We start from the raw sequence: 13493 nt of genomic DNA, 5'->3' as shown, positions 1-13493 counted from the left end.
TGTGACACACCCTACTTTGCTGTGTGACTGGGTGCACTGTGATTAGAAACAGTTCATCGGCATGTTTTCTTCATTTCACTTTAAGTATTTCAAGCTGCTTAACCAATTCTAGATGAATTTACATAAGAGATTTTCACAATTTTTGTTGCTAAAAAACAAAAATTGGGTATTACTTCTGACGAGCTGATAAAGAAGAAGTACTACGTCAAGAATCAATGCAGACTTTGTTAGGGGAAACAGAAAGAGAAGTATTTACCTATGTATGTTTAAGCTATTAAAACCCCTTCCCATTGAGTATAAGCTTTTAAATGCTCTTTCAGTGAAAAATCCTAAGCCTCTATAAATCAAAGTAAACAAATAACCAACTTTTTATATCCCCAGGCTTTACATAGACAGTTTCTACCACAGTGTGGACAGATGTTAGATGTATCAGTTTCAAGTGACTAAACAGCAGAATTCCCCCAGACACACAATATGGTACAAGTACAAACCACTGATTTATTGATACCAACATAAATGTTTAGAGCTCAAGCAAATTTATTTATTCATAAGACAAATATATGAGAAAAATAAAGATTTTTTTTTTTTTTTTTACAAATGACTCCACAACTCTAAATCATTAGCCTGGCATCCCTAAGAAAAGTTAAATTTGTAGCAGACATGTTGATACATACAAGTTGTAAACGTTATGGAAAACATCAACACATTTATTAACATATGAAATTTATATTAATAGAGACACAATGTTAAGCTCATTTAAATAGTTGAGTTGATCTCTGAGGTTGGAAGACATTTTAGACATCATAACTCTTTGTACATAAACCAGTGAGAGACAGCACTTTTTTTCTCCATGTCTTTCAAACTTGGTTTGGATTTCTGGTTAATATCTTGAGCACATGCTTGTCACTTTTGTTATAATTTCTAACAGACAGTGCAATATACTACAGATTGAAATGCAATAGAAAAATAAGTTGTTGTTAATGAGATTGACAACCAGAAATTAAACTGTCATAAGTTATTTTTCCACCTTTGTGCACTTTTTTATACTTCTGCTTCACCATAGTTGTGTGGACAACTAGTTTCCCCAAATTATTTGAATTTATGTATTATTTAAATGAGGAAACAGCAGGAAATGTAAATAATATTTGACAGATAATTTGAAATGAAACACATAATGCAAGGCTTATTTTAATTTGTCATTGTCTTATTAGGTCTATGTTAGTGACAACATGCAACATTGCAAACATGGCAGTACAGGTACGTTCAGTTACTGCTACACTCAAATTTGGAGTTGTTTGATTGGCTGATAGAAATCTTAGCCATGTCCTGATTCGTAGATAATCTCATACTGTGTTGTCATTCAGCTGCAGCCCCGCCCTCTGACACATCTGTAGTTAGTTGTTGAGCCTCCTGCTGATGATTGTATGTGAAACGCCGCTGTGGAAGGAGAGAGGATCAGTTAACCGGCTCGTTAAATGGTCTTTTACAATAATTTTCAGACTTCCGAGCAGCTATACCGGACTTTTTTAAATCTATGAAACCGAGTCTGGCAATATTAACAGCGGTAGCACGGTCTGTCGAGTTTCAAAAGACTGTTCTAGTTTGGGGAAAGTTTAAAAGCCCCCTCCAGACAGAGTTCGGCGGAAAGGTAAGAGGGGTTCTCTTCTAAATTTCCCAGCTGATTGTAATTGTGACTGTTTGATAGAGTTCGTAGTAACACATTTTCTCTTCTGCTCCTAACAGTCAGCATGTCAGGGATGTATTGCGTTGTGTAAACCAGTTTAACCAGCTTTGCGGGAAGTTTCGACGGCCGCTGTGATTAACTTCAGAGGTTTCTTCACTCCTACGAAGTGACATTCGATTCCCGACAATGGCAGGTCTGAGCAAGGTCCACATGAAAACCCTGGAGGACCTGACGCTAGACTCGGGATATGGGGCGGGGGACTCCTGCAAGTCCCTCAGCCTGTCCTCCTCCAAGTCAAATTCCCAGGCCTTTATGACGACCCCTCACCGGGGGAACTGGTGGTATTACTCTGGCTCTATGAACAGCAGGAACAACAGCTGGGACACTGTTAATACTGTCCTCCCCGAAGACCCGGAGGACATCTTCTCCAAGTGCCACCGCTTACCTGAGCTGGAGGAGTTCCCTTGGACCGAGGAGGAGGTGGCCAGGATACTGCGCAAAGTGGCCGAGAGTGGTGGGAGTGCTAAGTCGGGGTCTGCCTCTGTTTTCTCCCAGGAAGCGGTGCGACGTCTGTGCGCTCTCCTCCGTAGGGCTCTCATCCGCATCTCCAGAGAGGCCCAGCGGCTCAGCGTCATGCACTGTCCGGTGTACGCGTTTCGAGGTGCAAAGCGCCATGAGGCTGATTCTCAGCTGGGCCCTGGCGGATCATTGCGTCTCCGCCACCGTCAAGGCCATCTCCATGTACTGCATGAGCGCAGGTGAACTGCTGAGGAAGGGCAAGTCTGCCCGCTGCGGCCTCTCCTTCTCCGTGGGGCGGTTCTTCCGCTGGATGGTGGACACTCGCATCTCCGTCCGCATCCACGAGTACGCGGCAATCAGCCTGACTGCGTGCATGGAGGCTCTGGTGGAGGAGATAGGGCTCCGGGTGCTGATGGCCGAAAGAGGTCATTGGGGCCCGGATTCGGGGTCAGGATGTGCCCCAGTGACTGCAGAGGCCTTGGAGGCGGTTGTGAACAATGATGCCGAGCTGTGGGGAGTCCTGCAACATTATGAGCACCTCATCTGCGGAAAGAACGCCAATGGTAAGTAAATTTTAAACTACATTGTTTGTGTTTTACATCCAGAGCAGGACCATTGGCACTCTCAATGGGAAAGGATAAGGCTACAAAAGGTAAAGAAACTGACTGGCCAAAGAGGTTGGATGCAAGCTTATGAATGGAATGTTGAGTGGAAGGAAAAAGTTTTGTTCAAAATGTGCACAAGCACCAAGAAGAAGGGTAGGCACAATAACATTGGAAGGAAAAGCACATTCTTGAATTTGGGGCAGACTCCTGAGGTCTGTGGACTGTGGAGGTAGATGTACAGTAGTTAAAGAGTCACCACACACATGTTTTCAGGGCATGGACGACAACTGTTAAACTTTTGTGTTAAGCTAGTATTGAACTGTAGAAAACTGCAGTTCAATACTAACTGAGGAGAAAATTGTTTGGACTTTAAAGCTTATTAGGTACCTCAGCTTAATGCACCAGAGAGACCTTGGATTTATCTAGCACAGATCTACAGATGCACTTAATTATTTAAAACTTATCAATAGGGTTATAAATTCAGGTCATTTTGATTCTGCTTCTGTCTGAAGTGGGGATACATTTTCACAGTTTTTAAGTAAACAAGTGTTAACTTTTACACCATGTGGTTACGAACAATACTATTTAACTTTAACACTTTCTTAACACCAAAAAGTCTGTTATACTTGTAATGGGCTTGTCTGGAATTGAGCCCAAAATGAACTCTGCTTAGTTTCTTGTACAACACTCACTATGTTTACATATTCCTCTGACTTGTTTTGCTGTGTGTTCATGTATGAGAAAACTTCATCAGAAAGTTTTTGCTCTGAAATAAAGTCTCCCTCCTGTGTGCTGGTTACAGCTTCCCACTCTGGCACAGCCCTTGTATGGAAAAGGTGAAGTGTAACCTCCTGCTGCATACAATAGTTGCTCTTTGTGAATGAACGCCTGATGGATTTGTTCCTAATTTGATTTGTCAGAATAGGAAAACAACAGTTCAGGCATATATGAAGAACAAAGAAAGTATTTTCCCTCTAAGCAGCTTCCCACAGAGAAAAGACAACTGTATTCTGCTTTAGGCAGCCAAATTTGCCCCTAATTAATTTCAGAAATGTAGAAGTCACAAGTCATCTAAAACCCAGGCAAGATACTGGTTTGTTGCCACAGCCTCGTGTTTTCTTCTCTGTCCTTAACTGACAGTGTTCACATCACTGTTTCAAAGTTTAAGTTTTATCCTGTGCACCTTTCCTTCACTTGCTTTAATTGATGTCCACCCTCACAGATCTTATATCTTTCTTATACCTCTTTATTCCAGCTCCAGCTGTGCATCCTGCTTTCTGGTCATCAATTTCCTGCACCCTCCTATCGAAATCCTTTGCTTAAAAATCCAAATTTTCCAATTCAAGAATCCACATAGCACAATTTCCATGACTGGGTTGGTAGTCCAGCGATGAGTTGATTCACGAGCTGGCGCTGGGACAATGTAACAACCCTTTGTTTGTGGCCTACTACCAGCTCCCTGGAGCAGAGCTCTTTATTGTGGTACAATGGTTTTTTTGTTGTGTGATCATGCAGCTTAACCCAATACAGAGGGATTGAAAACAAATGCTGGGGAGGCGCATGCCCCAGTGTGCATTATAGACAAATGAGAGAGAGAAACTGAGGGGTACATATAGAAGTCAAAAGTCCTGCATTGAGGAAAATTTTTTATTATGAAGTACCATCATTTAATGCAAATATAGTGCACATATGAAGCAAAGACTTGCATTTACTTCCAGCTAAATTCAGCCAGTATTTAACTAAATATACATGCTTGCACAGTTCTAAACTGGTTTCTTAAATTTCCGATTCTCTTCAGCTTCCAGAGACTTTAACTACCCCATTAGGTAGTCAGCTGCAATGTACTGGACTTGACGGCTGCCACATGCTCAAGTTGGCGCTACATCATTGAAAAATGGGTTCATTATTGAAACAGATGTCTTTTGCTTGAGTTTTCTAAGTGAACTATTTTGGTGAGTTCAGGTTTTTGAGGGGGGAAAAGAACATCTGTGTGCATGTGTGAGTAATAACAACACACTATTCTTCTGACCACCTGGCTATTTATAGAATCAATACTGACCGTGAAAGCCACATACCACTCTACCACCTTACCACCTGTAACTCCACACAACTGAAAGTATATACAGTTGGTGACCCTACTCACCTCCCCACAACTACCACCACCAAAAAGTAAAGACCCATTCAATGCAGATTAGAAGAAATAGAATACAGCTCCATCTATTAAATCTCCTCAATTTCACTTAATTTCTTTTTGTCTGTCTTTTTTTTTTTTTTTTTTAAATTTAATGCTGGTTCTACATCTGGAACTGTTTAAGTCAGAAATGACTTCAACGGCTCCAAAAACAAAACTTTCTCCGTTCCTTCCTCCCCTCCCCTTGTCTTGCCCTCTCAGACTAAGTTCCACTTATTTCTCTCACCTCTGGCACCATCCCCCCACTCTTTTTTTTCCCCTTTACCATTGAATTTACATCTGCTTTATCTTTATCTGTTTGCTTCTACTGGTCTACTGAGAGTGCATTAGAAGAACTCTGTTGCGATGTGCCAGGATCTCATTCATTACTCGTGCACATACTCATCTGCCCATAAGCTTTCACATGCATGTACATGCTCCTGAAACCAATTTAGCCTTGTTTTGCATGTGTTCAAATAGCTCCGGTTGGACCCTCTACACAATACCACTATAAAGAAAATCTGTTCCATCACTCACTTATTCACACAAGAAAGAGAGTAAACTTTTCCCTGTACAGTTTGTTCAGTTTGTACCGTGGAATACATTTAAGTGCAGAGTAGAAGCTTTGCTAATGGACAGTGGAAGTAGTTATTCAATCATTCATTCTTTATGAATGGCATGCAGATGTCTTTCAAGCTTTGGTCTGGATGTTACAACAATTTTCCAGTTGTAGTCTTGTTTGAGTACTTGTCAGCTTTTATTAAAATTCACTCAGACCGTTTTCCATCTTTCTTTTGAGACTAGTAAAGTAATTGGAAAGCATTTTGATATGCAAACTATCACATATGAGCTCACTGGCCACCAACAGCTACTTTTAACTTGCATTTATCCAACTTTTGCTCTTTGCTCTCTTTTTTTTTTTGTCACGGATGACCGTGGTGATATGCTTGAGTTTAGCATTCCAGAAGAGTGCTCCCTAGCTGAATTTAGCTATGTTCTCAGCTTGTACTTCTCTTTCCTATAAAGCTTTTTTTATGCATATCTGTGGTAGATTGGAAAGTAATACAGTTGTAAGCTACTAGACTTGATACAATTGAAAATAGAATGTTATTAAAATAATTGTGTTCTTTAAATGTAATTATGCAACTACATAGTTCATTACAGATTCATTTAGATCAAGCTTAAAACATAAGTACATTTTGTAAGAACTTGAGTTTTGGGCTCCAAAATGCAATTTTCAGCTGCTTTTTAAAGGTGGCTTAGAGTGCACTGACAAAGGGGAAAAACATGTGATTTGCTGCTCAGTATTTCCCTAAATATGTAGTTAGTCCAGAAAGGGGCGTGGGAACCGTGGGCAGAAGGATGCAGTGAAAACAGCCCAGAACTGTGGTCACACAGATGGGGAAAGCAGCACTCTGAAAATACACTCAATGTTTCACAAACCTGGAGGCTGATCAAATTTAGATTTGGGGGTAATGCATGTGGACATTACTTTTAATGAAGAAATCTTGAGAATATACACCCTGTAAATTTTCAGAGATTTTACCAACTCAGCATTTTGCCTGATTATAATGACACAGGGTAAACCCCCTGTACGGGACAGTGTTCAAAGCCAAAAACATGTCTGGCTTTAGTGAATAATAAAGGATAATCCTTCGCTAGACAGTACAATTTGTTTGTGGTTGAACATGTGTCAGCTTTATGCTAGGGTGCATGGTTCACCCCAGGCTATTCTCATTCATAGAGATGGTCCATGTCACTGTTTTCACTGGGTTCTTGTCTGGTGCCAGCTGTAAAAACACTGCCCCATTAGGTCAGTGGTGTGCACATGTGTCTAAATGCACTCATCTTTGTGAGCTTAGGTTTGTTTTTGTGGGCACCAGCCGTTCTTGTAAAACCATGAGTAATGGTTTCACAGATATGACACCACAAGGTATTTGTCTGGTTTTTACCCCCTAATACAGGTTGCAAAGTCTGTGATGTTTAAAAATACCAAACCCATATTCATTTTAACAGATTTTTAACTTTCCCATCTGTAGCTGTTTTAATATTTGATTCAGTTTTGATATATAAGATATAGTTTAACTTTCAGCAAAGCCGTTTGTATCATCACACCACCATGAGTCATGCTGCTTAAGAATAATCCACTGATGTGGAGGAACAGAGCTGAGAGGAGCAAAAGTTCAAGAAGAAAACGTATTGAACAGAGATCAGGACATGAAGTAAACCATATATATGTACATTTAAAGTCACTGTCCGGTGGACACGAAGTCTGTGCCCACAGAAAACTGAAGAAGCTTGATTGACTTCAAACTTCCCTGCTTGTTTTCCCTGGAAAATGTTTCTTAGGTGTGGCGCATTGATTACCACAGAGCCGCAATTGTTGTTTGTTTAAGGAAATCTGATTGACATGGTGGGTTGCGGTCCAATTAGCTAATGTGGGAAGCAAAATCCCTGACTGAAGGATGGCTGGAATCTTGCAATGGCTGAGTGCATTGCTTTAATGATTGCAGTAATTTAAAGGGGTCACAGTAAATCCTACCATCCCAGGATGTAATCTGGTTTACAGACCAAACTGTCTATTATTATCAGATGTCATATGCTATAGATCAATGATTGACACTCTAGCTATCGGACTAACTTACTACTCTCTATAGAAAGGGTTATATTAATTTGTATTGTATAGTTATAGAATTAGCATTTTGTTGCATGTGATAAATATTATTTACTTACTTGTACACATAATTGAGATGACCATCATGCAAGTATTTTTGGATAGTTCCAATTTAAAATGGAAAAGGTGAAATCAGAATAGTTGTTGATGTTAGAGATGGAAAATGTTGTCTAAACTAGGTATATTTTCTTCAAAGCTATAGATCATAAGTTGTAAAAGAAGTACCATTAGAGGTAAACATTTTAGTATTCATTATATAAAGAAGCAAATTTGAGTACATTAACTGGAGAGTTGGTAAACATGAACAGCTGCAAAAAATGAGTCATCTATGCACATGCATTTTTCTTTTAATTATTAAAAGATTTTTTTTTAAAAGTCTGTTTCTCATATGACATTCATACATAATTTTTCCAACTTGAAACTTGGACATCCAAACTTAATAACAACAAAAAAATATTATTTGCTCAAACAAGTATGTACAAATGGATAAGTCAAATGTAAATCAGGTTTTAGGGTTTTTGCAGAAGTTGCTCTTGTTAAACAAAATTTGAAAACCCACACTGGATGAATAAAGGCAACCCTGAGTATCTATGAGTCAAAGCATAGTCATTATATTCTGAGAGTCTTAAATGTGTCATTCAGAAAATCTCTGCACCTAAACTAAAGAAGTATTGTTAACTTACATTCTCCAAGATCTTTTAGATATCCAAACAAAACCCTTCAAATGTAGCAATTCTTTTTTTCACCATGTAAGCCTTTATCTCATTAACAGTATTTTTTTTCTGATTAGTTAATTATTTTAATTTATTTCTACTTTCTGTCAACAGACCCCGTGTTCTTAGTTGCAGTTTTAAATCTGCAGTGTAATGGCTGTAACAGACTACAGCTAATTGCTGTCCTATTTCAATGCTTGAAACATCATGAGCTGTAAAACAAAGATGTTATCCTGAGGAAGTTGTGAAAACATTTATGATGGCACAATAAACTGAAATAATGTAATTACTGATTTGCAGAGCCAAAACTGAGAAAACATTTTTACTTTAGAATGAACCAAACACACCTTTATTAACATCTTGGTGCTTTTGACTATGTCTTTGGTTGCTACAATTTACACACCTTACTTTGTATGTTAATATTTAAAATATAAAGGAAAAATAGGGGAGCATCATGGCTAGCTATGACCTGGTTTTATATTTAACAAGCAAGACTTTGTCTTTTAGAACCTAGAATTGCTTAACAGGTGTTTATTAAAAGGTGATTGAGCCTTACTTTTTCCTTTCACTTAGTTTAACAAAGACCCTGGTTATACATTTGGACTGTGCATTCATCACTTTTAACATCTACCCCCCTAATTACCATATTGGGGGCAGCATGTGCTACAGAAAACAATAAATGTTCTCAACATGCTCTACAATGGCTGCAGTTTTTGTACGAAAACATCTGGCAACAGCCTCGACCCTCTCAAAGTTTGTTTAGAGATGGTTAGATAAAGTTACGTGATTTGACAAAAAGGAGAAACAAACAATGCTGCATTTAGTCTTTTTTTTCTAAAGCGCTCACTGATCTCATGAATGGTAAACTGAGGTCTTTGTAATGTGGTCTTCATAACCCACCAAAATAAATTTGTTTCCTGGTGTGTTTTCCTGAGGATAAAATATACCAATCATCACTGTTCAGGATATTTAAAGAATTATACATATACTTACACTGCTTTCACTGTGTTTTGTGCTAGCCTAACTCAAGAAACTTGTTTTTGTTAGTTTTGAAGCATTTTCTTGGTGATTTGGAGGTAAAATTGAATTACTGATAATTTCAGAAAACTGAGGTGCTGCTGGATGTTTGTGATAAGGAGAGAAAGCTCATATGAGTGTTGGGGACTGTGTGGAACCAGATTTGCGTAACTAAGGATTGGACATAATAACCCCTTGCTGTGCTCATTGGAGAAATTTGTTTGAGTCTGACTCAGGTCAGTACTGAGCCAAATCTTTGCTGAAGAGGAGCCTCTCGATGGAGAATTGCTGGAGTAAATGCATATGTACATTCATACTAAAGCTCCAAATGCTTTGGTATCCATCAGAAGAAAAACAAATGTACCTTCTGAATGTTTTAGTCAAATTAGAAAAGTATATTTACTCCCTCTTTTTTTAAAAGGCAGAAATGTTATAAGCTCACACATTTAATGTACACAACTAACTGAGCTTTGCTAAAGTTGATGTGGAGTATTTGGTCGAGCTAAAAAGTTTGGGTTTTCTGTGACTTTCTGTTAGTCTCACTCACTGAAAGACAAACTGTTTTGACTGTTATATGCTTTTTATTTTACTATGCTCAGGAATTTAAGATTTGATGGCTTTTAGCTCGTTAAATAACATTATGTTGTTAAATGCAAAGCAGCAAATTTATTCAGTTTATTTTTGTTTTGTTTACACATTCTAAATTACGACTTTAAAATGCCTTTGCGTGTCTAAATGCAAATCTGCTGGTACCTTATGGACACAAATACATGTCTCTTCAGACTATATTTATCTTACCTGAATGACGGTGTTCTAATTGGAGATGGTTTTCACAGAAGCTTGACAAGATGCTACAATACTTTGGATTATGTATTATTAGAGGAAATAAATAAATAAATATAAAGAAAATAGTGTTTTCTTGTCAAATATCAGTTAAAAATTGTATTGTTTTGTTTGAAAGAAGTATCCACTCTGTGGAAATCTGCAGATCTCTTTTCACCACATTTCTTAAAAACAAGCTTTTTTTGTTGTTTCTTCTTCTGCTTGTACAAAGATCTCTTAGTTTATCTTTTGTTTTCTATATCTGCTGTGTGTTTTACCAGTGAAAGGGTGGCAGCAATGTTTTGCTGAAGGCAAGCACAGGTCTGAGTAGTCTCAATAATCTGGGATTTTAATGTGCACACAGAGTCCCAGTGAACCCTAATGTGCAGGTACAAATGGCATTAACGTCACACGGCCTTGTGGTCAGGTAAACAGCTGAGCTAACTGGGACTTATGAATTAGGACTTAAAGTGATAATTGTGACTAACTGCTGTCTTTTAATATTGTTGGCAGGTATGATAAAATGGCCTAAAAAACACAGTTCACTTCATGTATTGAGCAGTAATTTATATCTCATTTACTTTTCAAGGAGAGTTTTTAAAAAAACTCAGCCATTTTATTCTTCAGATGGAGGGATGGTTGAGAGGTAAATTTGTTACAAAGAAAAATGTGCAAGAAAGCTCATGAAAAACTGTTGCTAGAATTAAAACATGCGTGTCGTTGTCCATTGGCCACTGTGCCAAGTTCTGTCAGCGACTAGCCCATAATGAATGGGTTTGGCTAAATTATGCTCCTGTCATAAGTAGGTCATTGCTGTGTTTGATATTTTTCCTCCAAGGTTTTTGCTTTGATTTCCATTCTGTAATCTTATTGTGATGGTGTCTGCACTTCATAAGGGGACTGCTTTGTGTTTGCATGAGTTGCTTTAGAGTTTTTGAATGCTGACTAACATAGGCATACAGTCTGTGTGACAATTAGCGACTGGTTATGTCTGAACCTGTTTGACTCAAGCCAAGAAAATGCAGATCATTGTGAAAGAAAAACCCAAATTGAAAGAGTTTAGCTTTTCTTTTCATTGAAAATTCCATTGATAATTGCATGAATGCAGTGTTAATTCCTCTCTCTATATATATTTTTGTTCTTTGCACCACCCACTGCTCTTTCTGTAATCCTGTATCTGTTCACTGTGGAATGTGTTTGTTGGATCACCAAGCTTTGAGCTTCATCAGCAACAACACACATGTAAACATAACTTGCTTGAACCACTTTCTGTCCACATCACAGTGCATTCCCCTCCCTCCCAAACTTATGATGATAACTACACCAGTGTGGTTTTGAACTAATTTAAACTTGTGATCTCAAAACGGTTTTCTGTCTGTGTGCTGTCATACATTGTTTGATCTTCACTAAGACCTCACCCAGCATCCAATTTTTGGATTTTTAAAATCATTGTTACACTCAATTCATATAGATTGCAATCATTTTTTCCCCAATCTTTTTATTCTGTTTCTTACTTTTGCATTGCACTTCTCATTTGTTTGTAGTTCCCTCTTAGGAGTACACAGTATACTAAACTCATTTTACACATGAACCCCTGTTCATAGTGTCATCTAAAATACATCACCTGCTGGGTCAAGGTCATCTTGGAGAGCATATGGTACGATTAACAGAGCCACGGTGGTGCACACACACTGCATATTTGGAGCAAACTTCAGAGTAAGGCTTCCTGGAATTCTCTTGTGGTTGGTGAAGGGAAGGAGCACATTTAGCGGGCCATTTGGAGAGCACATGTGGGCACAGGAAAAGCAGACGCCATCAAGTAGGACACACTCTTCTACAGTATTCAGTTGCCTTTCTTTCGACAGTATATCTGCATCTTGTGTCCACCATGTGTGGACCTCCTTTCAGGAAGTAAAATAAACAGTTCAGTTCCCAGAGGGAACTAAAAGAAAACGTCTGCTTTTCAGTGCAGTCAGTTACAAAACATGTCACAATTTGCTGAGGAGTGAAATACAAATCTTTTGGTGGAACTGTTCATTTATTTTTATTGTAGACCTAAAACCCATTTTTTTAATATACATAATCATCATAATCATAATAATCTGATTTGGGTTTTAAGTGACAGGTAGTCAATCCCTGACTGCCTGTTTATTCTTTTTGCAATAACACTCCAATCAGATACTTACTTTTGCATTTTAGGGCGATGGTGGTCCTTATATGATAGGTCTCTTGGGATGTCATCCAACTAATTTGGGAACATCTGTAATGAGTGACTCTTGTCAGAGTTAGTTTGTGTTTGGATGGGCTGCGTGAATTAGTGGTCTCTGTCTATTCAGTGACATCTGTTCCGTCGCTTTCTGTTGGCCAGGCTGTTACTCTGCAGTGTTTGCCATCTGTGTGTCACCGCAGGTCACAGACAGTGCTGGACAAAATACACCCCAGCAGTGGTGGCCAAGTTTTCCCCTCAGTGGCCGTATGATCGGCTTATAGAGGATGTAAATGGTTGGAGGTGGAAGATCGGTCATGTGATGTGAGCTGGAATTTCTCACCAAAAGGATACCTTCTTATGATTCCTCTATGTTCTATTCTTCCTCAATGTCATACTTTGTGACACGTGATTTGGGTTTTGTGACGAAGCAGGGTGACTGGATTCTTCAAATCTTGAATTTATCCATTTCCATCATTTGTTTACTTTTGCACCAGTTTCTCCAAAGCACATTCCACCCAAGCGACCATTTCCAGAGTACCGTTGCTGTGTCACGATTTGGCACAGGCTTTTCTTCTTTTTTTTCCCCCCATTCTTTTTTCAAACTTTGCACATGGAGGCTGCAGAGGAAGTCAGTCAGACAGAAACTTAACAGACCACAACTTTGGTCTGAGAGCATTTCTGCTTTTTAGCCGCTTTAGAATTGAGGTGTTGGGTATGACATTCACATGGTCTAACAACCTCCAGTAAAACCTTGCTGATAGTAACTTATTTAAGTAACTTGTTTTAAAACTACTTTCAATATGTGATTTTTCTGTTTTGTTTGCAGTCAAACATATTTCTAAGTCCAAATTTGTCTGTCTTATGAGCAAGAAATAACCAGCTTTCAGGGGTAAAGCTGTATTGTTCTTAACACCTGGAAAAACTCCTTTCACTCCAGCTTGTTCTCTAACCTCATTAAAGGGCTTTTAACTTCAGGTTTTAAACACATGCTTTTCAAATGACTCCACTTCTAACCAAAATAATAGTTCAGAAAACATTGTGTATTTTATTAATTTCGACTAGATGCTACATTAAAAAATT

The 13493-nt window shown here is 38.5% G+C and overlaps 1 protein-coding gene across 1 annotated transcript in view; it reads left to right on the top strand.

Moving 5' to 3' along the window:
* The first annotated feature begins 1256 nt into the window (after positions 1-1256).
* abtb2b (ankyrin repeat and BTB (POZ) domain containing 2b) overlaps positions 1257-13493 on the top strand; it is a 43153-nt gene continuing 30916 nt past the window's right edge. Inside the window, 3 exon segments of the mRNA XM_032546780.1 lie at positions 1257-1648; positions 1744-2323; positions 2325-2766. Coding sequence (XP_032402671.1) covers positions 1871-2323; positions 2325-2766 — 895 coding nt within the window. The 5' untranslated portion in view covers positions 1257-1648; positions 1744-1870.

The sequence above is a fragment of the Xiphophorus hellerii genome, chromosome 2 (assembly GCF_003331165.1).
Source record: "Xiphophorus hellerii strain 12219 chromosome 2, Xiphophorus_hellerii-4.1, whole genome shotgun sequence".
NCBI classification, from domain to species: Eukaryota; Metazoa; Chordata; class Actinopteri; order Cyprinodontiformes; family Poeciliidae; genus Xiphophorus; species Xiphophorus hellerii.
The sequence above is the reverse complement of the archived record's forward strand: the minus strand, read 5'-3'. Positions and strand labels throughout refer to the sequence as shown.